This window comes from Oncorhynchus gorbuscha, linkage group LG08 (assembly GCF_021184085.1).
Source record: "Oncorhynchus gorbuscha isolate QuinsamMale2020 ecotype Even-year linkage group LG08, OgorEven_v1.0, whole genome shotgun sequence".
NCBI lineage: Eukaryota > Metazoa > Chordata > Actinopteri > Salmoniformes > Salmonidae > Oncorhynchus > Oncorhynchus gorbuscha.
This window is the reverse complement of record NC_060180.1, coordinates 43,143,161-43,156,607: the sequence shown is the minus strand read 5'-3', so window position 1 is coordinate 43,156,607 and position 13,447 is coordinate 43,143,161. Positions and strand designations below refer to the sequence as shown.

Below are 13,447 nucleotides of genomic sequence, written 5' to 3'. Positions count from 1 at the left end.
TCTGCAGTGAATATCAGAGGTCATTCAAACCTTCTTCTCTGGATAGAAGACACTCTAATCAAATCAAATGTATTTGTCACATACCCATGGTTAGCAGATGTTATTGCGAGTGTGGCGAAATGCTTGTGAGTTGAGAGTGACCTGCAAATGAAACCATAAGCTCTGATGTCAGTTATAGTGTTGTGTCAATGAAGGTGGGGACAGTAGTTAATCATGCGTGGCTGGTCTTAAAGGCTCAGTGCAGTCAAAAATGTCTTTATTTTTATTTTTATATATTTCCACACTATGAGGTTGGAATATTATTGTGAAAATTATGATAATGCCCTTTCAGTGTTAGACATGTTCAAATGACTGCCTGAAATCTCTGCCTATTTTGATGGGATGACTGAGTTAATAGACCAATAAGAAAGAGAGTTCTAAACCTCTCTGCCTGTCACGCCTTGGTCATTATATTTTGTGTTTTTTGGTATATGTTTGGGTAAGCCAGGGTGTGACATGGGTTTATATGTTGTGTTTCGTATTGGGGTTTGTAGTATTGGGATTGTGTATGATTAGGGGTGTGTCTAGTTAGGCTTGGCTGCCTGGGGCGATTCTCAATCAGTCAGGTGCTTGTTGTTGTCTCTGATTGAGAACCGTATTTAGACAGCCTGACTTTCGCGTTGTAATTTGTGGGTGTTTGTTCCTGTCACCAGATAGGCTGTAATAGGTTTCACGTTCCGTTTGTTGTTTTTGTATTTATCAGTTATTTCATGTACCGCGATATTCCTTCATTAAAGTCATGAATAACCTACACGCTGCATTTCGGTCTGACTCTCTTCATTCAACAGAGGAACCACGTTACACTGCCAATAATAGCACGTTCTGTTTTCCCTTCCCTACTCAGACCACTCCCAGACAGTCAGAGCAAAATTCTTGCTTGAGAAATTGCCATTTGCTAAGAAGCTATTATGGTACTTAATTTTTGCCCCTAAATGATTTGACATTGAGATAAACATTGGATCCTTAATGAAGAGGTGTATATCCTGTATAGTACTGGGTATATCCTGTATATTACTGTGGATTCCATTCCCTAGCCAGGAGGTTCACTTTATTAAACAGAGGCCAGTTTAGTTCACTGTGAAAGGGTGCTGGCTGATGAAAGCATTTTGTCTGGAACACTTTCAAAGGGACTGGAATAGATTGTGTATATGGTTGGTGCTGGTAATAAACCACTAAAACCTGTAGACACTCTTTATCTGGAACACTTTCAAAGGGACTGGAATAAACTGGTAATAAACCACTAAAACCTGTAGACACTCTTTATCTGGAACACTTTCAAAGGGACTGGAATAGATTGGGTATATGGTTGGTGCTGGTAATAAACCACTAAAACCTGTAGACACTCTTTATCTGGAACACTTTCAAAGGGACTGGAATAGATTGGGTATATGGTTGGTGCTGGTAATAAACCACTAAAACCTGTAGACACTCTTTATCTGGAACACTTTCAAAGGGACTGGAATAGATTGGGTATATGGTTGGTGCTGGTAATAAACCACTAAAACCTGTAGACACTCTTTATCTGGAACACTTTCAAAGGGACTGGAATAGATTGGGTATATGGTTGGTGCTGGTAATAAACCACTAAAACCTGTAGACACTCTTTATCTGGAACACTTTCAAAGGGACTGGAATAGATTGGGTATATGGTTGGTGCTGGTCATAAACCACTAAAACCTGTAGACACTCTTTATCTGGAACACTTTCAAAGGGACTGGAATAGATTGGGTATATGGTTGATGCTGGTAATAAACCACTAAAACCTGTAGACACTCTTTATCTGGAACACTTTCAAAGGGACTGGAATAGATTGGGTATATGGTTGGTGCTGGTAATAAACCACTAAAACCTGTAGACACTCTTTATCTGGAACACTTTCAAAGGGACTGGAATAGATTGGGTATATGGTTGGTGCTGGTAATAAACCACTAAAACCTGTAGACACTCTTTATCTGGAACACTTTCAAAGGGACTGGAATAGATTGGGTATATGGTTGGTGCTGGTAATAAACCACTAAAACCTGTAGACACTCTTTATCTGGAACACTTTCAAAGGGACTGGAATAGATTGGGTATATGGTTGGTGCTGGTAATAAACCACTAAAACCTGTAGACACTCTTTATCTGGAACACTTTCAAAGGGACTGGAATAGATTGGGTATATGGTTGGTGCTGGTAATAAACCACTAAAACCTGTAGACACTCTTTATCTGGAACACTTTCAAAGGGACTGGAATAGATTGGGTATATGGTTGGTGCTGGTAATAAACCACTAAAACCTGTAGACACTCTTTATCTGGAACACTTTCAAAGGGACTGGAATAGATTGGGTATATGGTTGGTGCTGGTAATAAACCACTAAAACCTGTAGACACTCTTTATCTGGAACACTTTCAAAGGGACTGGAATAGATTGGGTATATGGTTGGTGCTGGTAATAAACCACTAAAACCTGTAGACACTCTTTATCTGGAACACTTTCAAAGGGACTGGAATAGATTGGGTATATGGTTGGTGCTGGTCATAAACCACTCAAACCTGTAGACACTCTTTATCTGGAACACTTTCAAAGGGACTGGAATAGATTGGGTATATGGTTGATGCTGGTAATAAACCACTAAAACCTGTAGACACTCTTTATCTGGAACACTTTCAAAGGGACTGGAATAGATTGGGTATATGGTTGGTGCTGGTAATAAACCACTAAAACCTGTAGACACTCTTTATCTGGAACACTTTCAAAGGGACTGGAATAGATTGGGTATATGGTTGGTGCTGGTAATAAACCACTAAAACCTGTAGACACTCTTTATCTGGAACACTTTCAAAGGGACTGGAATATATTGCATTCCTCAGTTATTCACCAAATCATTATCCGTCTCTCCCACTCTCTCTATCGCTCTACTCCTCCTCCTCTCTCCATCTTTCTCTCTCTTCGCCCATAACCAGTCGATTTACAGTTCACTGACAGGACTCTCTACTCTCCTTCCTCTTCTTCTCTCTCCCTGCTAAGTTTACTGGGAAGGCCCACTGAATGCTTCTCCTCCTGTTCTCTCCCTTCTGTCTCCTCCTCTCACCCCCCCTCTCTCACCCTCTCTTTCTGCTGTTATCTCCCTTCTGTCTCCTCCTCTCACCCCCTCTCTCTCACCCTCTCTTTCTGCTGTTCTCTCCCTTCTGTCTCCTCCTCTCACCCCCTCTCTCTCACCCTCTCTTTCTCCAGTTCTCTCCCTTCTGTCTCCTCCTCTCACCCCCTCTCTCTCACCCTCTCTTTCTCATGTTCTCTCCCTTCTGTCTCCTCCTCTCACCCCCTCTCTCACCCTCTCTTTCTCCTATTCTCTCCCTTCTGTCTCCTCCTCTCACCCCCCCTCTCTCACCCTGTCTTTCTGCTGTTATATCCCTTCTGTCTCCTCCTCTCACCCCCTCTCTCTCACCCTGTCTTTCTGCTGTTCTCCCCTGCTGTAATCTCTGTGATATTCAACCCCACAGACAAACAACATAGGACAGCTGAGAGAGGGACCACATAATCTACAGAGATGGGAAAGCAGAGGATGGGGGAGAAAGCAGAAGCAGACAGGAAAAACATCACTGCTCTCTGAAATACAGTTCTCTCTTCAGTCTCTTTTCCTTCCTTTTTTTGTTTCTCCATAATGTTTCTCTGAACTCTGTATCACCTCTGCTCTACGGAACAGTCTCTGGCTTGTCAGCTATGAGCAGATTTACACCAGAATTGTCCTTTTGGTTCAAAACTTAACACTGTCTCTCTGTCACTATGATACACAGATGTAAATAGAGACTGGGGAGAGAGAGAGGGGCAGGAGAGAAAGGGCAGGGCTACAGTAAATCAGAGTTATAGAACTGTAGTAGTAGTCATATTGTGATTGAAGAGTTTTTGTTCAATTAATCCTGGATTTGAGTTTAATATTTTTAAACCATATTTTATTTTCCGTAAGTGATATCTTATTATATATACAGTATGTTTTATGACTACTATGACATGGCCACATATGACTGAGAGTGTTTTTAACTGAATGGTTTTGGGGATTTTATTCAACAAGCTCTCGGTCTCACGTCAGAATTAGAAGTGCATCCATGTTTCTCAAACGTCTAATAAACTAATCTGTCTGTCTGTCTGTCTGTCTGTCTGTCTGTCTGTCTGTCTGTCTGTCTGTCTGTCTGTCTGTCTGTCTGTCTGTCTGTCTGTCTGTCTGTCTGTCTGTCTGTCTGTCTGTCTGTCTGTCTGTCTGTCTGTCTGTCTGTCTGTCTGTCTGTCTGTCTGTCTGTCTGTCTGTCTGTCTGTCTGTCTGTCTGTCTGTCTGTCTGTCTGCAGCTGCGTTCAGCTTCTGCCATGCATCCCTGGAGCAAACCGTTTCTGCAGAGGAGCTAAGCTACCAACTGCCTCGCCGGCCAGCGTCTAGTCTCACCTGGCATGATGGGAGGGGACAGATGAACACGTATACACGCGCCGTCAAACTACTGCAGCAACCTGGCTCAAAGGGCATACAGGTATAGTGGGCATAGTTTGGCTTTGGAAAGTTTTCAAACCCCATGACTTTTTCTACATTTTGTTATGTTGCAGCCTTATTCTAAAATGGATTAAATAAATAAAAAGTCTTCAGCAATCTACAAACAATACCCCATAATGAGAAATACAGAAATACCTTAACATAAGTATTCAGACCCTTTGCTACGAGACTCAAAATGGAGCTCAGGTGCATCCTGTTTCCATTGATCATCCTTGAGATGTTTCTACAACTAAATTGGAGTCCACCTGTGGTAAATTCAATTTATTGGACATGATTTGGAAAGGCACACACCTGTCTATGTAAGGTCTTATAGTTGACAGTGCATGTCAGAGCAAAACCCAAGAAATTAGGTTGAAGGAATTTTTTGTAGCGCACCGACACAGGACTGTGTCAAGGCACAGATCTGGGGGAAGAGCACCAAAACATTTATGCAGCATTGAAGGACCAAGAACACAGTGGCCTCCATCATTCTGACATGGAAGACGTTTGGAACCACCAAGACTCTTCCTAGAGCTGCCAGCCCGGCGAAACTGAGCAATCGGGGGAGAAGGGCCTTGGTCAGAGAGGTGACCAAGAACCAGATGGTCACTGTGACAGAGCTCCAGAGTTCCTGTGTGGATATGGGAGAACCATTCCATAAAGACAACCATCTCTGCAGCACTCCACCAATCAGGATTTTATGGTAGAGTGGCCAGACGGAAAGCCACTCCTCAGTAAATTGCACATGACAGCCCACTTGGAGTTTACTAAAAGGCACCTAAAGTCTCTCCGACCATGAGAATCAAGATTCTCTGGTCTGATGAAACCAAGATTCAACTCTTTGGCATCAGGAGGAGACCTGGCACCATCCCAATGGTGAAGCATGGTGGGGGAAGCATCATGCTGTGGAGGTGTTTTTCAGCGTCAGGGTCTGGTCAGGATCGAGGAAAAGATGAATGGAGCAAAGTACAGAGAGATCCTTGTTAAAAACCTGCTCCAGAGCACTCAGGACCTCAGACTAGGGCTAAGGTTCACCTTCCAACAGGACAATGACCCTAAGCACACAGTTAAGACAATGCAGGAGTGGCTTCTGGACAAGTTTCTAAATATCCTTGAGTGGCCCAGCCAGAGCCCGGACTTGAACCCGATCTAAGATCTCTGGAGAGACCTGAAAATAGCTGTGCAGCAATGCTCCCCATCCAACCTGACAGAGCTTGAGAGGATCTGGAGAGAAGAATGGGAGAAACTCCCTAAATACAGATGTGCCAAGCTTGTAGCGACATGCCCAAGATGACTCAATGCTGTAATCACTGACAAAGGTTCTTCAACAATGTAATGAGTAAAGGATCTGAATACTTATGTAAATGTGATATAAAAAAATGTAAAAACTTTTTTCTTCGTCTTTATTGTGTGTAGATTGATGAGGGTAAAAAAATGAATCCATTTTAGAATAAGGCGTAACAAATGTGGAAAAAAATCAAGGGGTCTATATTATTTCAAGGGGTCTAAATAATCATAATCGTAATCATGTATGTAAAGACAAGATTAAATCAAGAATAGTGTGATAGGTGACAATAGTAGCCTATCACTTGTGATTTATATATTATATCTTGTGAATGGCAAACAGTGTATGCTTTTTTTGTGACTTTTTCAAATCACCTCACGCAGCCCATGAGCCTATATGTTTTGATAAGGTTAGTATCACAACTAAAGTGTCCAAATAACTTGCCGAACTTGTACACACACGCAGCGCGTGAGTTTCAAGTTCGGGGAAGATCATTTACAACATAAAAATGCACCTTTATAATAAAATTACCTGCATAATCACAGTTGTGGTCACTTTCGAGAATGGTGTTGTCCTGCTAATAGAACATACATGCTACAGTGTTCACATTGCTGCGCTTATAATGTGAAGAAATAGCCTAATAGTTTATCAAAATGTTAAGCAAAACATTCTCATCTGTTGTGTCAGGCTCATTGCTTCAAACAGGTTTTTCGATGGTAGTGGTTGTATTCATTTGGGATCTATCGCTTCCCACAACTGTCCCAGACTATGTTTAGGAATATTTATTTCTCGTGAAGAATAGGTCAGCTTTTGTACTATGGGGGATAGTAGATTGACATATTGCTTTTGCTGTTCGTTAGGCCTACTCATCTTGTTGGCTGACAAAGTAAATGTGGACAGTTCTTCCAATATCTTCAATATGCACCTCTGAATTGGATAAGGAAGCACGCAGTTGCGTCCCCGACAGACATGTAAGAAAGACCCAATCACATGACTGAGAGCGATGTGAGTGAGAGGTCGCTTCCTCAAAGTGTCAACACTCTTTAGACATACTTTCAGGCTTTTATTTTTTTTAAAGAGCGAGAAAGCTAACATCGCGTCATTGTATCGCAGGGTGCCCGCAGCATTTTGCTTGGCGCAACAGAGTTTGGGCAGCCATTGCCTTTCCCTCTCCTACTGGAAAAAGACTGTTGCGGTTGATATATTATTGATTGTATATTTTAAAAACAACCTGAGGATTGATTATAAAAAACGTTTGACATGTTTCTGTGGACATTTTCGGATAATGTTTGGATTTTGTCTGCGTTGTCGTGACCGCTCTTTCCTGTGAATTTCTGAACATAACGTGCCAAACAAATTGAGGTATTTTGGATATAAAAATAATCTTTGTGGAACAAAAGGAACATATATTGTGTAACTGGGAGTCTCGTGAGTGAAAACATCCGAAGGTCATCAAAGGTAAACAATTAATTTGTTTGCTTTTCTGATTTTCGTGACCAAGCTACTTGATGCTAGGTGTTCATAATGTTTTGTAGAGCGATCGATAAACATCACCAACCAAGATCAATACACCGTGTCCACTTCTACATTCTCTCTGCTGACAACATATCACTGGGTTTCATTTGAGGGAACTAACTGCCAATGGCAGGGAGAGAGTGAGAGAAAAAGAGGGGAGAATGAGAGAGAGCAGAACACTCCACCCCAGACCTTGACCATATCCTTAACATCACAGCAGAACAGACAAATGGAGAACCCCAAGCCCAGGGGATCGAACACCCTCTGAGCACCCCCCTGTCAGCCGCCCTGATAGCCCTCCTGACAACCCCAGCACGCCCTAGACCTTCTCTCTGAGGACCAACTAGGTTCACCGAGCCAAATAATAATTTGCACAGGCACACACGACCTGAGAGCACAGCAGGAAAGGGTGGCCACAGCACTCAAGGGAGTGATTAAAAAAAGCTTCTTCTACTTTCCCCACCGTACAGCGTGGCTATCTCCACCCTGCTACCATACAGCGTGTAAATGCAAGTATTTACCATGAATGTGCCTCAAAATCAAATGTTTACCTGGCCCACGGCTCCACCCTGGACTTGATTAGCCTTTACGACCAGGTACACCTATACAAGGCAGCAGTGCCAACCTTCTCCCGGACCCTAAAGGACATCGCCCTCAACCGCAGCCCCAACACTTCACACTGGAGCAACAGATCAATTGACACCACGCCCAGACCAGTGAGACACTCTTCCGGCAGGACCCAATTCGAGAGGACTTACATCCAGACCACAGCACCACCAGACAAGTCCACACCAATACACCCCAACCAATCAACACCCGGCCAAGTCAACCATGCCCACAACCCATTTAGGCCCCCGCGATTCAGACCTATGCCCCTCATGCCCACCCCATGCCCCCCACGCCTGCAAACAGGGCCTCAAGATGAAAGTCACACATACGCCCAGGCAGTGAATAGGCTAACAGGCCCAACCCCCACTCTTACACTAGACCAAGCCAATGGCATGTAACTGATGCTCAGCAGGCTCTGCTCACACTTACTGGTCTGAGGCCAAACCACACGGCTGACAACATTAGACACTTTATGGAACACAAAGCCTTCACTATCTCATCCTGGAATATCCAAGGTCTGAGGTCATCTGCCTTTGGCCTAAAGAGCAGGAACCTGGACATCATCAAAGAAATCAGAAATACAGACTTTGTCATCCTACAAGAAACATGGATTATAGGATATGGACCCACTGGTTGCCCTCTAGATTACAGAGAGCTGGTAGTCCCATCCACTAAACTACCAGGTGTGGACCCGGGAAAGGACTCAGGGGTTATGCTAATATGGAACAGAGCACACCTAACTTACTCTATTAAATTAATCAAAACAGCAACATTTTACATTTGGCTAGAAATTCAAAAGGAAACAGAGACACATGTCCTCCTGTGTGCTACCTATATCCCCCCCACTAGAATCCCCACACTTTAATGAAGACAGCTTCTCCATCCTGGAGGGGGAGATCAACCATTTCCAGGCCCGGGGACATGTACTAGTCTGTGGCGACCTAAATGCCAGAACTGGACAAGAACCTGACACCCTCAGAACACAGGGGGACAAACACCTGCCTGGAGGTGACAGCATTCCCTCCCCCATATGTCCCCCTAGACACAACTACGACAACATAACAAAAAAAACGGATCACAACTCCTGCAGCTCTGTCGTATGATGGGTATGTACATAGTCAATGGTAGGCTTTGGAGGGGACTCCTATGGTAGGTACACCTATAGCTCATAGCAGTAGTACTGTAGACTACATTATCACTGACCTCAACCCAGAGTCTCTCAGATCGTTCAGTCAGCCCACTGACACCCCTATCAGATCACGGCAAAATCACAGTCTACAAGAACAGAGAAATATTCAGTCATGAGGCATCAAAGCCAAAGGAACTGAATAATATTAAGAAATGATATAGATGGAAAGAAAGTAGGGTGAAAACCTAACAAAAAACAATTAGGCGACAACAAATTAAATCCCTTCTGCACAACTTCCTGGACAAAACGTTTCACTCAAATAGGGAAGGGGTAAACTTGACAGTAGAAAACCTAAACAGTATATTTTATACTTCAGCTTCCCTATCAAATTAAACATTTCAAACAAATCTCAGACGAAAATGAAAAACAATGACAAATGGTTTGATGAAGAATGCAAAAATCTAAGAAAGAAATTGAGAAACCTATCCAACCCAAAAAAAAGAGACCTAGAAAATGTTTACTTTGTCACCTTGGGGATTCGATCCAGCAATCTTACGTTAACTGGCCCAATGCTCTAACCACTATGCCACCCAAACAATACAGAAATAGACTATGCAAAAAATAAGCTCAATGTAATTAAAGAATCCATACACTAACCACTCCTGTGAAAATTGGAAAACACTAAACAATCAACAACACAAAGAGTTATCTATCCAAAACGGAGATGTATGGGATAGATGGGTAAACCGCTTCTCCAATCATTTTGGCCCTATAGCAAAGAACAGCAAAAAATATACAGTACATAATAATAATAATAATAATATATGCCATTTAGCAGACGCTTTTATCCAAAGCGACTTACAGTCATGTGTGCATACATTCTACGTATGGGTGGTCCCGGGGATCGAACCCACTACCCTGGCTTTACAAGCGCCATGCTCTACCAACTGAGCTACAGAAGGACCACATGATCAAATACAAATCTTATAATCAACTATTAAAGACTACCAGAACCCACTGGATTCTCCAATTACATCGAATTAACTACAGGACAAAATGCAAACCCTCCAACCCCAAAAAGGCATTTGGTGTTGATGGTATCCTCAATGAAATGATAAAATATTCAGATCACAAATTCCAATTGGCTATTCTTAAACATCATCCTTAGCTCTGGCACCTTCCCCAATATTTGGAACCAAGGACTGATCACCTCAAACCACAAAAGTGGAGACAAATTTGACCCCAATAACTACAGTGGTATATACGTCAACAGCAACCTTGGGAAAAATCCTCTGCAATATCATTATCAGCAGACTAGTTAAATTCCTCAGTGAAAACATTGCACTAAGCAAATGGAAAATTGTCTTTTTACCAAATTACCGTATGACAGACCACGTATTCCCACTGCATACCCTAAATGACAAACAAACCAAAACAAAGGCAAAGTTTTTTTCATGCTTTGTTGATTTCAAGAAAGCTTTTGACTCAATTTGGCATGAGGGTCTGCTATACAAATTGATGGAAAGTGATGTTAGGGCAAAAACATACAACATTATAAATCCATGTACACAAACAACAAGTGTGTGGTTAAAATTAAAATTTCCAAAAAACACAAACATTACTTTCCACAAGGCCGTGGGGTGAGACAGGGATGCAGCTTAAGCCCCACCCACCCTCTTCAACATATATATATCAACGAATTGGCGAGGGCACTAGAACCGTTTGCAGCACCCGGCCTCACCCTACTAGGATCTGAAGTCAAATGTCTACTGTTTGCTGATGATCTGGTGCTTCTGTCACCAACCAAGGAGGAACTACAGCAGCACCTAGATCTTCTGCACAGACTCTGTCAGACCTGGGCCCTGACAGTAAATCTTAGTAAAACAAAAATAATGGTGTTCCAAAAAAGGTCCAGTTGCCAGGACCACAAATACAAATTCCATCTAGAAACCATTGCCCAAGAGCACAGAAACAACTTTACATGCCTCTGCCTAAACAGCAGCGCCACAGGTAACTTCCACAAAGCTGTGAATGAGCTGAGAGACAAGGCAAGAAGGACCTTCTATGCCATCAAAAGGAACATACAATTTGACATGCAAATCCAATCAAATTGTATTAGTCACACACGCCGAATACAAGAGGTGTAGACCTTACAGTGAAATGCTTGCTTACGAGCCCCAAACCAACAATGCAGTTAAAAAAATATGGATAAGAATAAGAAATAAAAGTAACAAGTAGCAGCAGTACAATAAAAATAGCAAGACTATATACAGGGGGTACCGCTACAGAGTTGAGATGAGATGAGGTTACTCATGGTATAAAATCGGGGGGGGGGCAATGAAAATAGTCTGGTTAGCCATTTTATTAGATGTTCAGGAGTCGTATAGCGTGGGGGTAGAAGCTGTTTAGAAGCCTCTTGGACCTAGACTTGGCGCTCGGGTACCACTTGCCATGCGGTAGCAGAGAGAAGAGTTTATGACCAGGGTGGCTGGAGTCTTTGACCATTTTTAAGGCCTTCCTCTGACACCACCTGGTATAGAGGTCCTGGATGACAGGAAGCTTGGCCCCAGTGGATGTACTGGACCGTTCTCACTACACCCTCTAGTGCCTTGCGGTCGGAGGCCAAGCAGTTGCCATACCAGGCAGTGATGCAACCAGTCAGGATGCTCTCAATGGTGCAGGTTTAGAACCTTTTCAGGATCTGAGGATCCATAACAAATCTTTGCAGTCTCCTGAGGGGGAATAGGTTTTGTTGAGCCCTCTTCAAGACTGTCTTGGTGTGCTTGGACCATGTTAGTTTGTTAGTGATGTGGACACCAAGAAACTTGAAGCTCTCAGCCAGCTCCACTGTAGCCCCACTGTAGCCCTGTCGATGAGAATGGGGGTGGGGTGTGCTCGGTCCTCTTTTTCCTGTAGTCCACAATTGTCTCCTTTGTCTTTATCACGTTGAGGGAGAGGTTGTTGTCCTTGCACCACAAGGCCAGGTCTCTGACTTCCTCCTTATAGGCTGTCTCATTGTTGTCGGTGATCAGGCCTACCACTGTTGGGTCATCGGCAAACTTAATGATGGTGTTGGAGTCGTGCCTGGCCGTGATCACAGAGTGAACAGGGAGTACAGGAGATGACTGAGCACGCACCCCTGAGGGGCTCCTGTTTTGAGGATCAGCGTGGTGGTGGGTTGTTACCTACCCTTAAAACCTGGGGGCGGCCCATCAGGAAGTCCAGGATCCAGTTGCAGAGGGAGGTGTTTAGTCCCATGGTCCTTAGTTTATTGATGAGCTTTGAGGGCACTATGGTGTTGAACACCCAGCTCTAGTCATTGAATAGAATTCTCACATATACTACCGTTCAAAAGTTTGGGGTCACTTGGAAATGTCCTTGTTTTTGAAAGAAAAGCACATTTTTGCATATTAAAATAACATCAAATTGATCAGAAATACAGTGTAGACATGGTTAATGTTGTAAATGACTACTGCAGCTGGAAAATACCAAAGTTTTTATGGAATATCTACATTGGCATACAGAGGCCCATTATCAGCAACCATCACTCCTGTGTTCCAATGGCACGCTGTGTTAAATCCGTTTATAAGGTTATCATTTTCAAAGGCTAATTGATGATTAGAAAACCCTTTTGCAATTATGTTAGCACATCTGAAAACTTTTGTTCTTATTAAAGAAGCAATAAAACTGCCCTTCTTTAGACCAGTTGAGTATCTGGAGCATCAGCAATTGTGGGTTCGATTACAGGCTCAAAATGGCAACAAACAAGCACTTTCCTCTGAAACTCATTATTCTGTTCTTGTTCAGAGAAATGAAGGCTATTCCGAGCGAGAAATTGGCAATAAACTGAAGATATCGTACAACGCTGTGTACTACTCCCTTCACAAAACAGCGCAAACTGGCTCTAAGCAGAATAAAAAGAGTTGTCGGAGGCCCAGATGCACAACTGATTAAGAGGACAAAGCACATTAGAGTGTCTAGTTTGAGAAACAGAAGCCTCACAAGTCCTCAACTGGCAGCTTCATTAAATAGTACACGCAAAACACCAGTCTCAACGTCAACAGCGAAGAGGCAACTCCAGGATGCTGGCCTTCTAGGCATAGTTGCAAAGAAAAAGCCATATCTCAGTCTGGCCAATGAAAATAAAATATTAAGATGGGCAAAAGAACAAAGACACTGGAAATAGAAACTCTGCCTAGAAAGCCAGCATCCTGGATGTTGACTTGTTTAAGGGTCTTAGTCACATTGGCTGCGGAGAGCGTGATCACGCAGTCTTCCGGGAACAGCTGGTGCTCTCATGCATGTTTCAGTGTTATTTGCCTCGAAGCAATCATAGTAATTTAGCTCGTCTGGTAGGCTTGTGTCACTG

General features: G+C 43.0%; 1 protein-coding gene across 1 annotated transcript in view; it reads left to right on the top strand.

Moving 5' to 3' along the window:
• Positions 1-13,447, top strand: part of LOC124040652 (sterile alpha motif domain-containing protein 10-like) — a 155,663-nt gene that overhangs the window by 50,980 nt on the left and 91,236 nt on the right. The window contains exon 2 of the mRNA XM_046357734.1: positions 4,366-4,541. Coding sequence (XP_046213690.1) covers positions 4,366-4,541 — 176 coding nt within the window. The remainder of the gene's footprint in view (positions 1-4,365; positions 4,542-13,447) is intronic.